This window comes from Patagioenas fasciata, chromosome 1 (genome assembly GCF_037038585.1).
Source record: "Patagioenas fasciata isolate bPatFas1 chromosome 1, bPatFas1.hap1, whole genome shotgun sequence".
NCBI lineage: Eukaryota > Metazoa > Chordata > Aves > Columbiformes > Columbidae > Patagioenas > Patagioenas fasciata.
Window position 1 is genome coordinate 145945070 of NC_092520.1, and position 17012 is coordinate 145962081.

Here is a 17012-nt window from a genome sequence, read left to right on the forward strand (position 1 = left end):
ATTGGGACAGACTTTTTAGCAGGGCCTGTTACAATGGCACAAGGAGTGATGGTTTTAAACTAAAAGAAGGGAGATTCAGGGTAGACATGAGGAAGACATTTTTTACAATGAGGGCAGTGAAACACTGGCACAGATTTCCCAGGGAGGTGGTAGAAGCCCCATCCCTGGAGACATTCAAGGCTGGGCTGGATGGGGCTCTGAGCAACCTGATCTGGTTGAAGATGTCCCTGCTCATTGGAGGGGGTTGGACTAGATGACCTTTGAAGGTCCCTTTCAACCCAAACTATTCTATGATCCTGTGATAAATGGATAGAACTGGTCTGTCAGGCTGGTGAGCTAAAGGTACTAGCTGTATGTTGCTTTATGAGTCTGACAAGCCCCTTCAGGTTGCAGGCTTGAGGCCAACTAAATTAAGAGACTATGATGTTTCTAAATTAAGCAATACACTACTAAGAGACTAATAAAGTAATTACATGATAATTAATCTAAAAGCACACACAGCTATAAAGCTACTAATTATCATTCTTAAGCCTCATGAATCACACCCAACTACTACTGAATAACAGTTCTATCTCCTTTCCCTTCCCACTATTTAGAATTAGGGTGCAAGTCTATCCCTCCTTTTTTCACTCTCACACACCAAGTCATTCATATAAAGATGTGATGAAGGCTCCAGAAGGTTGTCCCATGGGGGGTCACGCTGGCATCCTTGAGGACTTGGGTTCAAAGATCAGCTTCATCATCATCTCTAAGCGTTCACAGTCCTAGTGACAGAAAATCTTCTTCCTTTTTCTGTACCTGATTTTATACCTTATCTCCTGGTTTTCTATTTCTGGATGTGTCTTTTCAGCACCCTTGTACCTGTCTCCATCCAAGCTCCTCTCAAATAAACAATCTGTCCCCGGTTACTTTTTTCCTGGTTGGTCCCATTTTTGCTCTATATATACCCAGTTTAGGGTTTTTTTTCAGTACTGTTATACATTGGCAATCTCGACTTTGTGTGGTATTACTTATATGGTTGCCTGGAGGCCTTATCTAATTATGAGGTTGGGTACTCCATCAGGGCCTCCTGCTCACACCTTATCACTCTGTAGTAGTGTCTACAGAAAGCTGTATGCCCTAAAGATGCTAGCTTTACAGGCCATGTAGTCTGGGATAGATCTTTAAGCACTGGGGGTTTTTGCCCCAGGGAATCTAGACAATTGATGGGCTGCCTCTACTGAATATAGCAGTATAGGTGGAGACAATGTAGAGATGGATTGTACTTCCCTCAGTTAAATATACAGTTAGGATGTATAGCCTTATGCAAGTAGTCCTTTTCAGAACATTGGATATTTCTTAATTGTGAAACCACTATGTGGGATGAGAGGTGTATTTTATTTCAGTACACATAGTTGTTTGTGGTATGTTCTGCTTGTTTCTTCTCTACTCCTTCAGCCAGTTTTTTTCACTGGTAGATTAAAGCCTTAAAGTAATTTATAACCTCAAAGGAGTAGGGCCAAGGACATGGGCTCATTGACAGTAATCCCTATTCAGACAGACCAGGAGACTTTTGTATACAAACAACTTTTTGTTATCCAATCTAGTTGAAAAAGTTGCTCATTCTGGTGACACCATGGACAAATGATTTGTTACACTGGAAGCATAAATTAGCCCAAGTGCTCTTTTTTCTGCCCTGTATGAACTAAGTAGCTTAAAACTAATCAGTGAGATCTAGATCGAGAAGCCAGGGCAGGGGATGCAGAAAACATGAATGCCATTTCAGCTTACATGAATTCTCCTTTTTGGTCTCCATTGGAAGGAGTATGAGCTGAAAATATACTTGCAGAAAGAACTAACTTTTCTATTAATAAATTTACAGTATTTGGGGTATTTTGTGAGTGTCAGTGTGAAAGACGTCTCAAGTCATGGATCCTCTGATGAGAAAGTTTTAACAGTGTGGCCTCAGCTGGAACCATTAATAGCAGTTCCAGAGATAATAAATCAGCCTTGTAATGATTGATTACCCTTTAACAAATCTCTGAGAGATGCCAGAGCTAGATAAAATCTGAGGCTGGATTAGGAACACTTCATATGGCTTTCCTGATCCTCTTTAAAATGCTTGTTTTTCCTTCCATACTAAAGTATCTGGATTTCTCAAAAAAGAAAAAATAAAAAAATAAAATAAAATAAAATAAGGAAAAGTCTTGCACAGCATGTGAAACATCAGCTGGATTGTCTCTTACCAATGACAGTGTCAGAGCATTCTAGTCAGGCACAACTGCAAATTTTCACATGGTGTAATTGAGCCATCTGTGGCAACACTTTGATCTTTGTACCGGGAAGTAAGCGACATCTGCTCCTGGGAGAAGTGTTACTATCACAAGCTGACGTTAAATGGCCCTCCTAGCAACAGGTATCTTTATTCTGAAAAAAGACCACACCTGCTAGTGGAAAAGGGAGTGGAGTACATATGCCAAAAGGTTCGTGTGAACTTCATGAGCCAAATTAACCTTTTCTTTACATCACGATAATTTTATACAGTTCGGTGGGACTGCTTATATTTTACTTACATTCATGCCAGGAAGAGCTGAATTTTAAGAATGCTTGTTATGGGAAGAACCAGTTGGTCCAAGAACTGTCAAAAGAGGTCTCAAATACAGAAAGGGGTCCATATTTTGTATTACATGCAAAGAGGTTGGATTAAGAGAGAAGTTCAGAGTCATGAATCCAGCTGTCAGGCTTGCATGTGGGCTTCTGCAACCATGTCTAAAGGGTTTCCATGGATTTTTCTGAGAACAGACTGTAACCAGAGACATTAATTACAACTGGTCTCCAGTAAGAGCAGTACTTGCAGAGCCACACTGCGTTGTAAGTAGCTGGACAGTGTTTGGACAGATGGTTCTATCTTCTTAAAGAAGTCTTAAATTCTCTAAGCTGAAGGCTCCTTGGATGGAAATCAAGGATTACTTGTAACTCTCCACTTCCTTGCTTGCTTGGAATAGTGACACTACAGAAAATCGGTTTATAATGGTTAAGTCATCCTGTCTTTTCTTAGAATCTCAACTGTTTTCTTCTTCACTGGATTCAGTCTGTTTTTTACAAGTGCCTTTACTTCTTGTAGTGTCCCCACTCTTCTTATTAGTCTCATAAATTGCATTACCTGCTGACTATCTCCCAGTAATTTTCCAGTTTATTTACTTACTGTGTGTGCTGAATGTAGTCTTACCATGAGAATATGATTATAGTTAAGTAACAGCAAGGATAAGAAGGAGATATTTGACAGGATGAGGTACCTGGGATTAGTGCTTTTCTTTTAAGCATCAATCGAAACATTACATTACCACGATGAATGTAACAAAAATGTATGTGGAATACCATAGGATAGCTGAACTATTTGTATCGGACTTAATTACAGAGGAAACAAACAGAGATTCCACGATCTGTGTTATACAGATGTACAGGGAAACAATCTCTTGAGGTTTAGGATTGTGGAAAGCAGTTCTGCAGACAGCAACTTGAAGGCCATGTGGCTCGAGCTCTTTGGGTGGGCTTGCTCAAATAGCTGGTGGTCCCATGGAACCTTTGAAGACAAAGTTTCTACTTATATATATGATTTGGTTGGTGGGAGTAGGTACCACCATACAATAGACAGTAAGAAATGAGAAATTGGCCTGGCTAAATCAAAAACTTCCATTTTTTAACAATTGTACTATTTGACAAGGTCCATAAATCAAATATTCTTGGGATGAATTTTAGGCACTGAGAACAGCTGGCGTGAAATGGCCTGCACTCAAGGCATTAAACTTTCTTACTTTCCAAAACATCATGGCCACATGAGAGATCTCTGTTGGAAAAAGCCCTTGTCCCAGGATAACTGCTGACGTGTGACAAGGGATTTGTTCATCTTTCTCATAGTTTGTTCAGGTCAAAGTTGTGCTAAGACCCTTCTAACAGTTGACCAATATAGATGATTAAGTTCCAGGGCCCAGGGCATACCTGGCAGAGTTCAATTTACAAGTATAGATATTTCCACAGAAAGCCTTGGGTGTTGTCTGTGGCATCAAAGTTTTTTTCCTCTCTTCTACTTTTAATCAAAGTGAACTTTGGTGCCCACATTACCTGTGATTCTCTTCACAATGGCTTTCCCTTCTTTATGCCTCAGAAAGAGGTCAAGGATCTTAAAGTGAGTGTGGGAGGGCAGAGCATCCACCCTAGGTTGCCACAACTGCTGCAGTCATTTGTTTAGAACAGCTCTTTGGAGGGGCTCAAGTTCAGAATGGAGTGGAATGGAGTGGAATGGAGTGGAGTGGAGTGGAACGGAACGGAACGGAACGGAACGGAACGGAACGGAACGGAACAGAACAGAACAGAACAGAACAGAACAGAATAGAATAGAATAGAATAGAATAGAATAGAATAGAATAGAATAGAATAGAATATTTCAGTTGGAAGAGACCTACAGCAGTCATCTGCTCCAACTGTCTGAGCATTTCAGGACTGACCAAAAGTTGAAGCAAATTACTAAGGGCATTGTCCAAATGCCTCTTGAACACTGGCAGGCTTGGTTCATCAACCACGTCTTTATGAAGCTTTTTCCAGTGTTTGACCACCCTTTCAGTAAAGAAACGCTTCCTAATGTCCAGTCTAAACCTCTCATGGTGCAGCTTTGAACCGTTCCCATGTGTCCTGTCGTTGGATAACAAGAAGAGCTCAGCACCTCCCTCTCCTCTTCCCCTCGTTAGGAAGCTCTAGAGAGCCATGAGGTCGTCCTTCAGTCTTGAGTGCCTCAAGACTCTCTCAGAAGTACTTACAAGAGTCATAGGGCCCAGATGTACCCACAGAGTTGTCCTTAAAACAAAATGTTGAATCGTGTCGCAGCACTGTGTATGTATGCAGATTATGCGCTAGCTGTCTCAGCAGCATCTGTGTGACAAGCAGTGTGCCTGAGTATCCTCTTTGGAAACAGCATGGTAGCAGAAGAAGAAGTACTCTCAGTGTCTGGCTGAGATAAGGTTGCCTGAATGTCTTTAGTCATGGGGCTCCCTCCGTGGTGTTTCAGCAGAGCTCTGTTTTCACCAAAAACTGAGATTGTGAGTTGCTGCATACAGAGACACCACCAGGCAGACCCCAAGACTTCTGTGGGGCTCAACCAGTTCCAGCCATCAAAGGATATGATTGTTCATATAAACAGGGACTGCCATGTAGAGCTGATGCTGACTGTGTTGTGCTGGGTCAGCTCTTTTTACAGCTGGCTGAGGATGCCATTGTGCTGTATTTAGTCTGTGATGGCCACTTCTTTTTCACATCATTCCATCCTATGAAGCTTCTACAGTCAGGACTGCATCTCACTCATTTGCAGGGTTGCACTGTGTCTCCTTTCCTGCTGTGTGATCTAACGAGTCAGGCATGCCTGGTCAGCCAGATGTGTAACTGTGGGCAGCTGTACCTGGCCTGTCTCTCCCTACTAAGGCTTCATGTGAAAGGGAGTCTTATCTGAAAACATACTTTGCAGCTACTGCCTACATGTGACCCCCCCACACACGCTTCCCCAAAACCCCACTCCATATCATCTGTATCACTATATACATGAAACTTATCTTTTTAGAGGGGAGGAACCTCAGAGCTCTGCACATGTGATACATAACTTGTTTTCACGTAATTATAAGTGAGAATGCATTAGAGATCACACTGTCTAGCTGCCAAGTACTCCAATCTCCCTATACTCCTAAAAATCAGCCTGTGTTTTTTTAGGTACTTTCAAATGGGAAAGTCATTTTTGGTCATTTCTTTAAATGTCTCCAAGAAGTGGGCTTCTGTGTTTGGCACAAGCTTTAGTCCTGGCTGGTTAGCCTTTGCGCACTCAACAAATGCTGCTGAAGTTGTCTGGTGCCCAAACAAATCTGGCAGTTAAACACCAAATCTGTAACTAAGCAATGAATATGGAAAAGCCGATTCAGATCCTGTGTCTAGATAACTGTACTAATTAACGTTTCCAAGTACATACAATGATTGCCTAAGTAATCCATACAGAAATCTGCATGGCAGAATTGAGGAAGGGGAGATGGATGAGGCTGTGGTCATTGAAAAGTGCTCCTGATGTCCTTTGGCTGCTAACTCCCCTTGAACCTACGCCCACATTGGAGCAAAACTATGGAGGAAGGATGAGAAGGAAAACAGTTCTGGAAAATGCATGGGAAAAAAACAAGTTAAATGGTTCCTTGTAGGAAAATCTCCAAGTCTTACCATCCTACTTCCCTGCACTTGAATTCTTCCCGTTTTAAATGTCAAACATACCATCAAATACCACACAGGGGCACAAGAAATGTCTGTGATGAATGTCAAGATTCTCCATATTCTGTCTGTGACTTGTCCACCCACCTATATGATGGTGCTAGAGATCACAGAAAGCTTTTCCATGTCTGTCAAGTCCCTTATGACTCTGTATACAATGCTGACTCTGAAAGAGATCCTTCTGCTCTTCCAGATTAACTGACATGTAACCCGAGTATTGTTGCTAGAAAACAGCAGGCTTTGTCAGCAGCCAATTTTCAAGGAAATTGGCTGTTTGAAACCACATCCTAAGTAGCTGGCTATACATATTAGCCTTAGCTGACCTATATTGAAATTTACTGTCTGTCACGTCTCTGTTTCTGTAGTCTACATCTTTAAATAATCAGCTGTTTTGTTTACTAGATGTTGGTCATGGGTAACTGTATTTCCACTACATTAGCTCTATTCAGGGGAAAGTAATAGCTCTAGATTGAAGCATAAGCCATTTGTTTTCCTATAATGAGGAACACTCTGCTACATGCTTTCTAACTGATTAGATGAATTATACTTTATTTGCCTTGAGAAGAACCACAGTTAAAACCAACTTTCTAAAGACGAAATGAGGCAGAGAGCACACAAAAGGGAAAAAAAAAAAAAAAGGGTCTACCCCATTAATGCTGCCTGATCTGCATTTTCACACATTTCTTGACTGAGCAATCCTGATGCTTACTACTGGAAATGTACCAAGCTGAAAATTTATTGCTGGCTAATTACTTTACGTCAAAAAGCTCCCCAATTATTTCTCAGATTTGCTACAGTGGCAATTCTAAAAGTAGCTATGTACCTTCCTTCCTTCAAGACTGTATTGGAGGATTTTATCAGTGGCAAACACAACTGGGATAAGCCCTTTCATCAGAATAAAACTGCAGACATCAAGTGGTTGTGTTTGGTTTTTTTTTTAAGAGTTATTTTGATGTCTTTGGTACATTCAGCAGTTTAGATTTCTGCTGGTTGCTCATGTCCATTTATGATACTGCCATTGAAATCACAGAAGGATGGATATAAGTGCCAGGGTATTAGTCTGTATATCTATATATAGTCTGTTCCCTAGCATTTATACACCAATAATCTGTTCAGAAGAGGGATTTCAAACACCACATTTTAAAAATTTTTCCACACACCAAATGAACACCTTGTTCTTTAAAGGAATTGTTGCCACAGAGTTTTATCCATCGGCCTATGTCTTGCTTAGAATCAATTATTCATGTTTATATTCTCCTGAATTGCATTAATAAATCCCTTCAATTTCTTTATCTAAAAAGGTGGGAGCTTTCTTCCTTTTTAAATTTTTTTAATTGGACTCTCTCAACCTGTATCTTCTTGGCAGTTCTTAATATATGAGATATGGTTTATGGGAATTCTCTGATTTTTCTCCATTTTAGTTGTTCTCATACAGTAATACCTTGAAGTGCACATACTACAATGTAAGTTATAATACCAACTTTTGCTAATCGTCCTAGAGAAACCTGATATCCCAGTTCCTATTAAACACACCTGGCCTCACTTTGCACCAGAGAAGACCATTTTTTATTCCTCTTACGAAAAAAGCTGGCAACATCTGGTTAAAATGGTGTAATTTGGATGCCTTGATTGACTGTTGGTTTTGTACCACAGGAGAGAAAAAAAGTTATCATCTTTCTAGGCCACACTTAAAAACTTCATTTTTTCTGGGTCAGTCACCAAAGTGTTTGGCCCTGTTCTGGCAGAGGGAAAGCTGTGTGTGCTCTTGCTGAAGAGGCAGCTTGTTGCAAAAAGGAGCCACAGCAAGTTACAGACTGTCAATAACGTGATGAAGAGCAGTAGCCCACCTTCACCACAGCTTGCATTGCTGGGACATGTTTATGCAGCACTTTGGAAGATGAACCCTTCACATCAGGGGAGAGCACAAGAAATAGCGTTAGATAATGTCACCAAGCAAACAGGAGAACTGCTTTCTCTCAATTTCTCAGTGAAATGCCATCCTGCATAGTGCCTCTTATGTAAGTTGGTTTTTGAGGAGTGAGGACCGATACATCCAAAAAAGGAAGGACTACCCAGACTTCTTCGGAAGGCAGCTATAAGACCAAATACATGCAAGTTTGTTTTTAAAAGCAGACCATGGCTTATGCACTCTATTTTTCATTGCCTCACATTTGCTTCACTGAAAATGTCTCTCGAGGAAGAAGCAAAGCCTTTGGCATTTTACATTGTTCAGTGGTTCCTTTATTTTTCAGCTGTGCTGTCCCAACAATGCATAATTTGCCCTTTCTTTGATGTTTTTGTATCTTTGTGATATGGAAAAATATCTAATTGAAAGATTGATGGGCAGAAATCTCTCTGAACTACTACACGCTTTAAGGCAAGAGCAGAGAAAACGGAGTTAGAGATGCCCTTTGGGAAGGGAGGTCAAACCTTAAGTGGCCAGGAATTAGGGAAAGAGATGCCCATCAAACATACTCAGATATAATGTTGGGAGATATTCTAGATGTTCTATTTTCATAATAAGTGCTTGATAATGCAAATTGAAATCACAGACATTAGATGATTATTAGTATAAATGAGAATTACCTGATTATAAAATTAGAAAATTTCAGCGAATTTCACAGTGAAATTCTGACCTCTGCCGAGGGACAGCACAGCCTATGCAGAACTTAGATCCTATTTTGAGGATTAAAAGGGGAATAGCAGTTATTAGGTTAATTTATTCTGTTTTGGCCAAGGCAGCAGTGTTGCGCCTGGGATGCATTAGGATGCTCAAAAAGACACTGAACGAAGGATATGTTATTACTGATTTCCTTCAGTTTAATTAATATTGAACACGGTTGATCAATTTGAAATCAAACATCTTGCCCTTCTCTTCACTATAGTTCTGTGGCAATTCATGTATCACTTTTGGAGTATTGCTGACTTGGCCAGGGTCTTCATGTGGTTCCAACAGTACAGCATCACAGCCCAATTTATCCATTGAATATATTTTGTATTGACAGATGGTTTCTAAAAAGAAAAGACAGAACAATCCTTAGGCCTCATGCAGTTATTTGGGATTTATTATACATGCTGTGGGTGACTTAGTTGGAATTTAGAAATGCAATTATTGTTTATCTGCAGTTGAAGCATTATCTTTATGTGAAGCACTCCTTGAGCTATAGGAAACAGTACAGAATAAGCTGCATTTGTTTTGTCTTTGAATCTTCTTGCACTTCCCTGTAAAGCACTGACAATTCTGAAATTTTCAGATGTGATAAAAGAGGCAGCAGACTTTGATTAAACAGCTGCTCCTGTTATCTGATTTAATGGTGACAATGAACTGAATGTTCTTGGGACCCAGAAGGCTTCCAAAGCAGTATGCTGATTTGTGACCTTGCTTCTAGAAAGTGCCTTCATCCTTAGAGAAATGCAGTGAAACATCAGAGGGAGTGAAAAACTACAGCTGCTGAGTGGTGAATGGCACTAGGCAATACCTAGCAGTAGGCACAGAAACTGAAGAGGACATTGCCTGCAGTGGGAATGTCAGGAGGAGATGGCATGTAGGCAGAATATAGCTGTCCAAGTTTGAGCAAGGCTGGCACTGCAGAAATACTACTTTTCTTTTTATATGCCATGACTGAAATGGAGGAAGGGCTGATTCATTCTTTCTCTGCCCTTGCGTTCTTTATGCCAAAGTAAAACAAGTATAAATTAACTCTTATTGGGTGGAGTTTTACACTCTCCCTGCAATAAAACAAACAAATGCAGAATTGTTCCTGAAACTCTTGAAAGATAGCTTTGGTCTTACATGGGTTCTCCGAGAAAACTTTCCATTTTGCGTCTCATCAGGGTTTGCTCATGTGCAATCTCTTGGACAGCAAATCTAGCATCCTCTTGTTAGAAGATAAGCTTTTAACAGACAGTAATGTTGGCAGTACCCAGTTCTGTACATAAGTCATTGGGAATTGAATTACTACAGTCCAGCTGTCTCTCACCAACATTTTGGACCACAGTTAGCTTTCTCTGTCTAGAAATCCATTCTCTGGGCTATACTACATTGCTGAAATATTCATGTAGTTGGATGCAACTGAGAGAAATGAAATAACATTTTCATGTGCTAATTTTTGGTAACTTGCTCAAGTTTATGAAGGATGCACAGCTGTGTGTTAAAGAAAAACACATGAAGTCAAGTAAACAGTGTGCAGCATAGTGGGGAAGGCTGATTATTTTCTTATCACTTCTTAATCTCTAAGAACATGAAGGTTCATCCAGATTTGGTTGTCAGATGAACAGAAAGATGCTAATCGCTTAATCAAACAAGAAACCATTGCTGGTAGTATCAGTGTAATATTTCCTATGTGTTTTTCTCTTCATATGTTTGATTTATGTCAATTTCCGCTCTTATGTAAGCACTGGGCAAATTAAAGACAGAACAGCCTCTACGAAAGCAAGAGGTCATGACAGTAAACAGATTTACAAACTCAGTGTTGCTGGTGAGTAAAATACACAGTAGAGGAAACACCCAAAAACCACAGAGCTCCTGAGAAGCCAGCTGCACCAAGGCAGGTTCAGCTATTCCCTGACCTTCCTGGCAACACTTATTTAGACAGTTCTTAAATGCATCCGAAGGCGGTGGCCCAGAACATCTACCAGTAATCTGTCCCAGTACTTAGTCATTCCTGTCAGTAGGTTAGTTACAATCGAGGTGTGGTTATCTTCTGAAATCTAGATTATACCTCTTCAGATCCCATAGCCTCTCTATTACATTTATTCTTTCTATCCTTCTTGTTATCACCTGCCCCCAAAAGCGAGAAGTTTTTTGGACATAACTGTTACTATATTTCAGTTGATGTTGCTCAAATACAATAATGCTGGCCAGCAATAGAAAACGCTTAGATCAAATGCTTCTAATACTTAAGATGATTTTTTCAAATCCTACTCCAGCAAACTCGCACGGTGTTTTGAAATTTAGGCTTCATCTTCTTTGCCTGTGAGATTTATCAAATATAAGGTCTCCAGGTGGAACCTGCAGTAGCTGTCTGCTTTTGTGGCACAAACAGACCTGCACCCAGACCTGCTGGACTGTTATCAGCACCTCTGAGCTACTCACAGGTTAAAAGTGGGAACTGAGGAAACTGACGTTTTTAAATGGGCACTTTACAGGGTTGGTGCAGAGTTGTCTTACTGTTCAGGATACTTGTTATCTCAGATCTTAGGGAAAGCAGGGTGCCAGATGCTGGTTTCAGACAAGTCATCAGACAGAACAACATATGGAAATGCAGGGATCTTTTTACTGGGTAGATGCATAGTCTTGTCATTCTGCAGAAGACTGGGCAGAAAAGATGTACTGGAAAGAGCTATGGTTCATAGTAATAGAGAAAAAAGGCTGGAAGGCAGCTTGAGAGGTCAACTAGCTACAAACTTGTCCAGTCATGCAAAATTGTTAGTGGCAGTCAGCAGCTTACCCAATATGAATTATTGAGATTCCCCATCTTACCATCTCAGAGGGAGTTCCACCACAGGACCCATCTGACAGGAACAGAGTGACAGTAGGCAAGGAGCAGCATGAGGAAGAGGAAGAGCCAGAATGTGCCCTGCTCCCCTTCTCTCCCCAAGTTCTTTGTAGAAGCATCAAGAAAATTGCTTAAGTCTGATGCTTCCCCGGCTTTCCCATTCCATACTCTGCCTTCCTCTTTAGCTTTGATTATGATCCTGCAAGCAGCCCTGGAGAGTGGTTGCAGGAGATGTGTAGATACAGGAACTTCAGTTGCTGTCCTGGGAAATGAGTGGTGCACAGCAGGTTAATTCATCTCTTCAGGGCAATGCATTATCTGCTATATTTTTGTTCTGTTTCCCCTGTGAGGTTTTCCCATGGGAGGGAACAAGTGAATTAATAACTACTTTATCATCTCACCTGTGTGTCCTCTCTGAAAGAACCAGGCATTCTCTTTCATGCCAATTTCATTGATTGATGTAATCAGACTAGCCACTAATCAAAGTGGTCTCCGTAGCCTAATTCTGTACCTGATCTCTCTCTCTATGCTTCAAGGTCTTTGACAGGGTCCGAGAAGATTGCCCTAATTTCCACGAGAAGATTAAGCCTATTAATGCTGAACTCACTCAGCCCAAGCTGGCCATCAGTGCTGAAGATGAGGAGGAGCTTCTGACCCGGGTCAATATTGTCTTCCACTGTGCAGCAACAGTACGCTTTGATGAACCCCTGAAGTATGTCCTGCTTTCTGCTTTCTGTATTTGCTAAGTGTGATTCAAATGCGCAACAGCCCATAACACACCCTTCAGTGCACCACTTGTGTAGCTGCCGTAATAATTCTCCATGCACGTTTTCATGCTACATGTGGTTCTGTGCTGAATGTGCAGTGTAAATGCTCTGAAAATGTCATGTGCATATGCACATCAAAAGTGAAGTATCCTGGCAGATTTCCATGAGAACAGAAGGAAGTACTGCAAGCTTGGGTTGTAATATAGTAAGGGAGTTAAGTCTGACCTAAAACTGGGATAGGGAAAAGTGTGGTTTAGGTGAAGAAAGAGATGTTTTGGCAGAACTAGCTGGAGACAGCTTGAAGTGGAACTGTGTTGTGTCTGTCTCTAAAGCTAGTGTTAATGGCCTTTCTTTGTTGCTGAGTAACTGAAGAGAGATGTGAGATGTTGTGTAAGAAAATAGCCTATCATAAGCTTAAAAATACCAGGGACTCGGTGTAATTAGTTGTTTCAAATAAATGCTCAATTTCTGAAAGAGTTCCCTTGGGAGTGCCTGTCCAGGCAGGCTTTCCATTAAGAAAGAACAGCAAAAATAACAACTAAACCAAGATTAGATGTGTAAGTGCTTCTGTGTAAATTGCGAAGGTCAACAGATAGAGGTGGATGATCTGGATTGTCAGATCTTCACAGTTTTTTGAAAAATGCTAAAGCTATGAGAGTAGAAAACACAATTATTAATGTCAGTCTTCATTTGCTCATACATAGGCTAATAGATATCCACTGTGTTCAACATAAATAATTTATTTTTGCAACAACTGATTAGAGAACCTACCATAAAGGAAGCAGGTCTTGATTTAATATTGAGCCATGTGCAAAAGCTGGCTCAAGGCATAAGTAGCAAAGCACTGCACTGCATTAACAGCCATAAATGTTCTTAAATCAATAAACAAATGGACATGCTACAAAAGTACATCGCAGTGGCACGTAACATCAAAGGGAAACTATGTTTTCCATAAGGAAGATAGCTAAAAAGAAGTTTGAAGTTAAAATGGCCATCTGCTTGCAGGCAGCGTAGAAAATATTTAAAGGCTGATTGCATGCGATATGTCAAAGTATCTCAAACAGAACAAGGAAAATCCAGTACTATTAAACAACAAGCTATGAGAAGTTCTTAAAATAAAATTATTCCTGTCTGAATAATAAAATATATCATATGGGTAGAAGGCCTAGCAAGTTAAATGTGAAAGCACAATATTGCTGCTCAAATAACAATTTTAAGCAGCAACTTGCTAATAGCACACATACAAAAAAAAAAAAAAAATGAAATTCAAAGCCTACCACAGAATATGCAGAGCTGATAGGTAAGGGAGGTGCAAAAACAGTGCTATCAAGATACTAGAAAAGCAGCAAGAGAGAAACTAAATAAATTCTTGGCATCAACATGCAGCACAGTTAGGGAATTCTCCAGCTAGAACTCTTAAGGGCAGAAATCTGAGAAACTGTGTTATATGGCAATATTAGTAGATACAGCTTTAATATAAATAGAAAAATAGAGAGTAACAAATCATCACAGTTAGATGATATTCCCCTAGAAGGCTAAAGGAACTCTGAACATCTCACCAGAAATCCATGCTAGGCCTGTATTCTGAGTGCATTCTATTAATTCCTTATCAAAAGAGATACAATCGAGTAGAAATGTGCACAGAAGAGTAACTTTCATATGTATTCAACCTGCTAGAAGGGCAGAAGGAAGTAGAAATCTACAGAAAATGCTTTTCTTTAATAGAAGCATGCTAAAAAAAATCAGCATCTCTGGCTTTAGATATTGTGATCTAAGCATTAATCATACTCCTAGCTTCTGTTTTCATTCATCTGGACTATTTACAATTTCTCTTCACCATTGGTGTAATTACTTTCTTTAGTGTATACTTGATAGCATCATTAATAATCTTGTACGTGTTGTTGACAGCTGCTACTCCGAGGGTGAACAGATTGCATATTCCTTAGCTGCTTCCCTTCTGTGCAGGAAAGTGTCTTTCTTCCAGTACAAAGTGTGCAACAAAGTTTATCGTCTGTTCACTGAGATCCACTGCAGATAGTCTCTAGGACAACTTCCAGCTATGCTGGATGCTTCAAGGTCAATCTTGCTAACCAGGACTCTTTTCCTCTTATTCTTATCAGTCCTCAGTTTCCCTGGGAATTTAAGCTGTTATCTCTAATTGTGTCTTCTTTCAGTATGAATCTGTTTTTCTGGGCCCAAGGACCTTTCACTCTTCATGGAAACCATGTATTTTTCTGGTTTAGCAGTGGCCCCTTAAGGAAAAAGTTTAATGGGGACAATAGGAACCATAGTGCCTCAGTGATCATGTGTGCTGGAAATACTTGTTTCAAGAAGGGATAGCAAATATGTCAGATGTAGAGATGCTAATGAAATGGTATCTCTGATCCTTCAAATTGAGTAAAAATATTTGAGAGACATTCTGTGGCCAAAACAGTGAATACAGCATCACTCTGAAAGCTGTTTTAGACCTTGCATTTCATTGAAGCTCCTTACTCTGCTGTGACCTCTTCCCTTACTTGCTTTTTGATTATTTGAGATTTGGATGGTGCTCAGCTTTGATATATTCTTTCCAGTGAAATGTGTTTTGTGTCTTTCCCTTGCCCTTTCTAGACATGCCCTGCAACTGAATGCAATGGGTACGCAGCGGCTCCTAGAGCTGGCCCGGCAGATGCAGAACCTTGAGGCCTTCATCCACATTTCCACTGCCTATGCAAACTGTGTCCGGAAATGCATAGAAGAAGTCATCTACCCACCCCCAGCTGAACCCAAGAAGCTTTTCGATTTAGTAGAGTAAGTAGCAACTGCACCGCCTCTTCTGACGTTGTTTTTGCTTCATTCTGCAGAAGATGTCCGAAGTGTTCACATAACCTGTCCTGTGGGACTTTTGTTCATAGTTGTTGTTATTGTTTTATGGCCTTGTCTGCACACACCTGCGCCAGCAAGAACTGCTGGCCATGATAGTGAGACCAAGGGAAGAAAGAGATTTCATTCTGCGTGGTTTTGAGGAGTGCTGTCTACAGAATGTCATCCAGTAATTCCATCCTTTCTAGATTTTGCCTTGATACCAGGTTTACTGAAGTTTTTCTGAAAACAGAAGAAATAGAGACACTGCTTTGGGGCCAGTTTATATGGAGACCTGCTGAAATCATGCTTTATAAACATTTGGTTGAGCTTGACAATGTTTTTCCAAATATAAACATATTAGAAAATAACATAAACCACACTTAATAACACTGTGATTTCAGCTACCTCTCGATTTTTCTCTGCACCATAGAAAGACGAGTGTTTGCTATCAGGAATGAAGTTCTGATGCTTCCTTCTGCAATTTCTCATATACCTTATGTGAATTTCTTTATCTCTTCAGTTTCCCAACATTATTTCCATTTATTTCAACAATCCTGTGGCATTATATGGAGTTATATGGGGATCAGTGAGAAACTGGCTGTTTTAGAAAGAGTTCAGTGTGAGAATCCAGGACTTTGTGGGAACAACAAAAGGGCTTGTTTAATTTAATTTACCAAAATGAAGAATAATTAGAAAGAATAATAAAATTCTTAGGCCCCTACAGACCTTGCCCTGGGACAAATTTTCCCACAGCTGTAACTTTGTTTTAATTTATTTTCTAGTGGTATTCCACTTGTGTGACATAAACAACTGATCTGTGAACTAATAACACAAAGAGCTGCTATAAAATCTTTCTGCTCCTTGATTTAGGGTGTTAGGAAATGAGATGAATTAATGTTCACTAGCTGAGCCATTGGGTTTTTATTTCAAAAAGTTATTTGTCTAAAGAAGTAATTTCACTAAGCACTACTCCAGAAAATTTAGTACAAATCAATGTTATCTATTTTAATTTCTCCAGCTCATGTTCTTGGATGTATTTACTTCCAGCTAACAGTCGTCTATCATTTACTATTTATTCAGCAAGTGGAGCGTGATAAAAACACAAGAAATGCCCTAGTGTGTTAGTCCAATGGACTGCTTGGCCCAATGTCTTGCTCTCAACAGTGGTGATGGGAAATGCCATTTACAGTAACTACACCAGCCTGGATAGTTTTTGCAATCTGTTCCGCTTTTTGAATTTCCTGGTACTCTGCCTTTGCAATGCCTGTGACAGAAATATCCAGTTTGTTAACTGCTGCATAAAGATGCACTTTCTTTTACTCAAACTGTCATGGTGGTAGTTTTGTTGCATGTCTCATACCTACAGCATTGCAGTAGCTGCAGTAATTCCCTATTCACTGCCTCTGCCATTCTGTAATTCTGAGTTGCATTCACCCTGGACCTTCTTTTCTACAGCCTTAAGAATACCAGGAATTTTACTATCTCCTCATATGCCAACAGATCTCTCTTGATGATCTTGGTTGCCCTTCTTCTTTCTTTTCTTACCTCCATTCTCCCCCTGAGATGCAGGGACCAGACAGAACTGCTCACAGTACTCAAGGTGTGGGTACTATGCCATCAGCTTCAAAAT

The 17012-nt window shown here is 40.2% G+C and overlaps 1 protein-coding gene across 4 annotated transcripts in view; it reads left to right on the forward strand.

Annotated features, from left to right (window-relative positions):
- FAR2 (fatty acyl-CoA reductase 2) overlaps window positions 1–17012 on the forward strand; it is a 150297-nt gene that overhangs the window by 101151 nt on the left and 32134 nt on the right. For all 4 annotated transcript variants that reach the window (XM_065848321.2, XM_065848328.2, XM_071816951.1 and 1 more), the window contains exons 3-4: window positions 12308–12483; window positions 15149–15328. In XM_065848321.2, the coding sequence (XP_065704393.1) occupies window positions 12308–12483; window positions 15149–15328 (356 nt within the window). The remainder of the gene's footprint in view (window positions 1–12307; window positions 12484–15148; window positions 15329–17012) is intronic.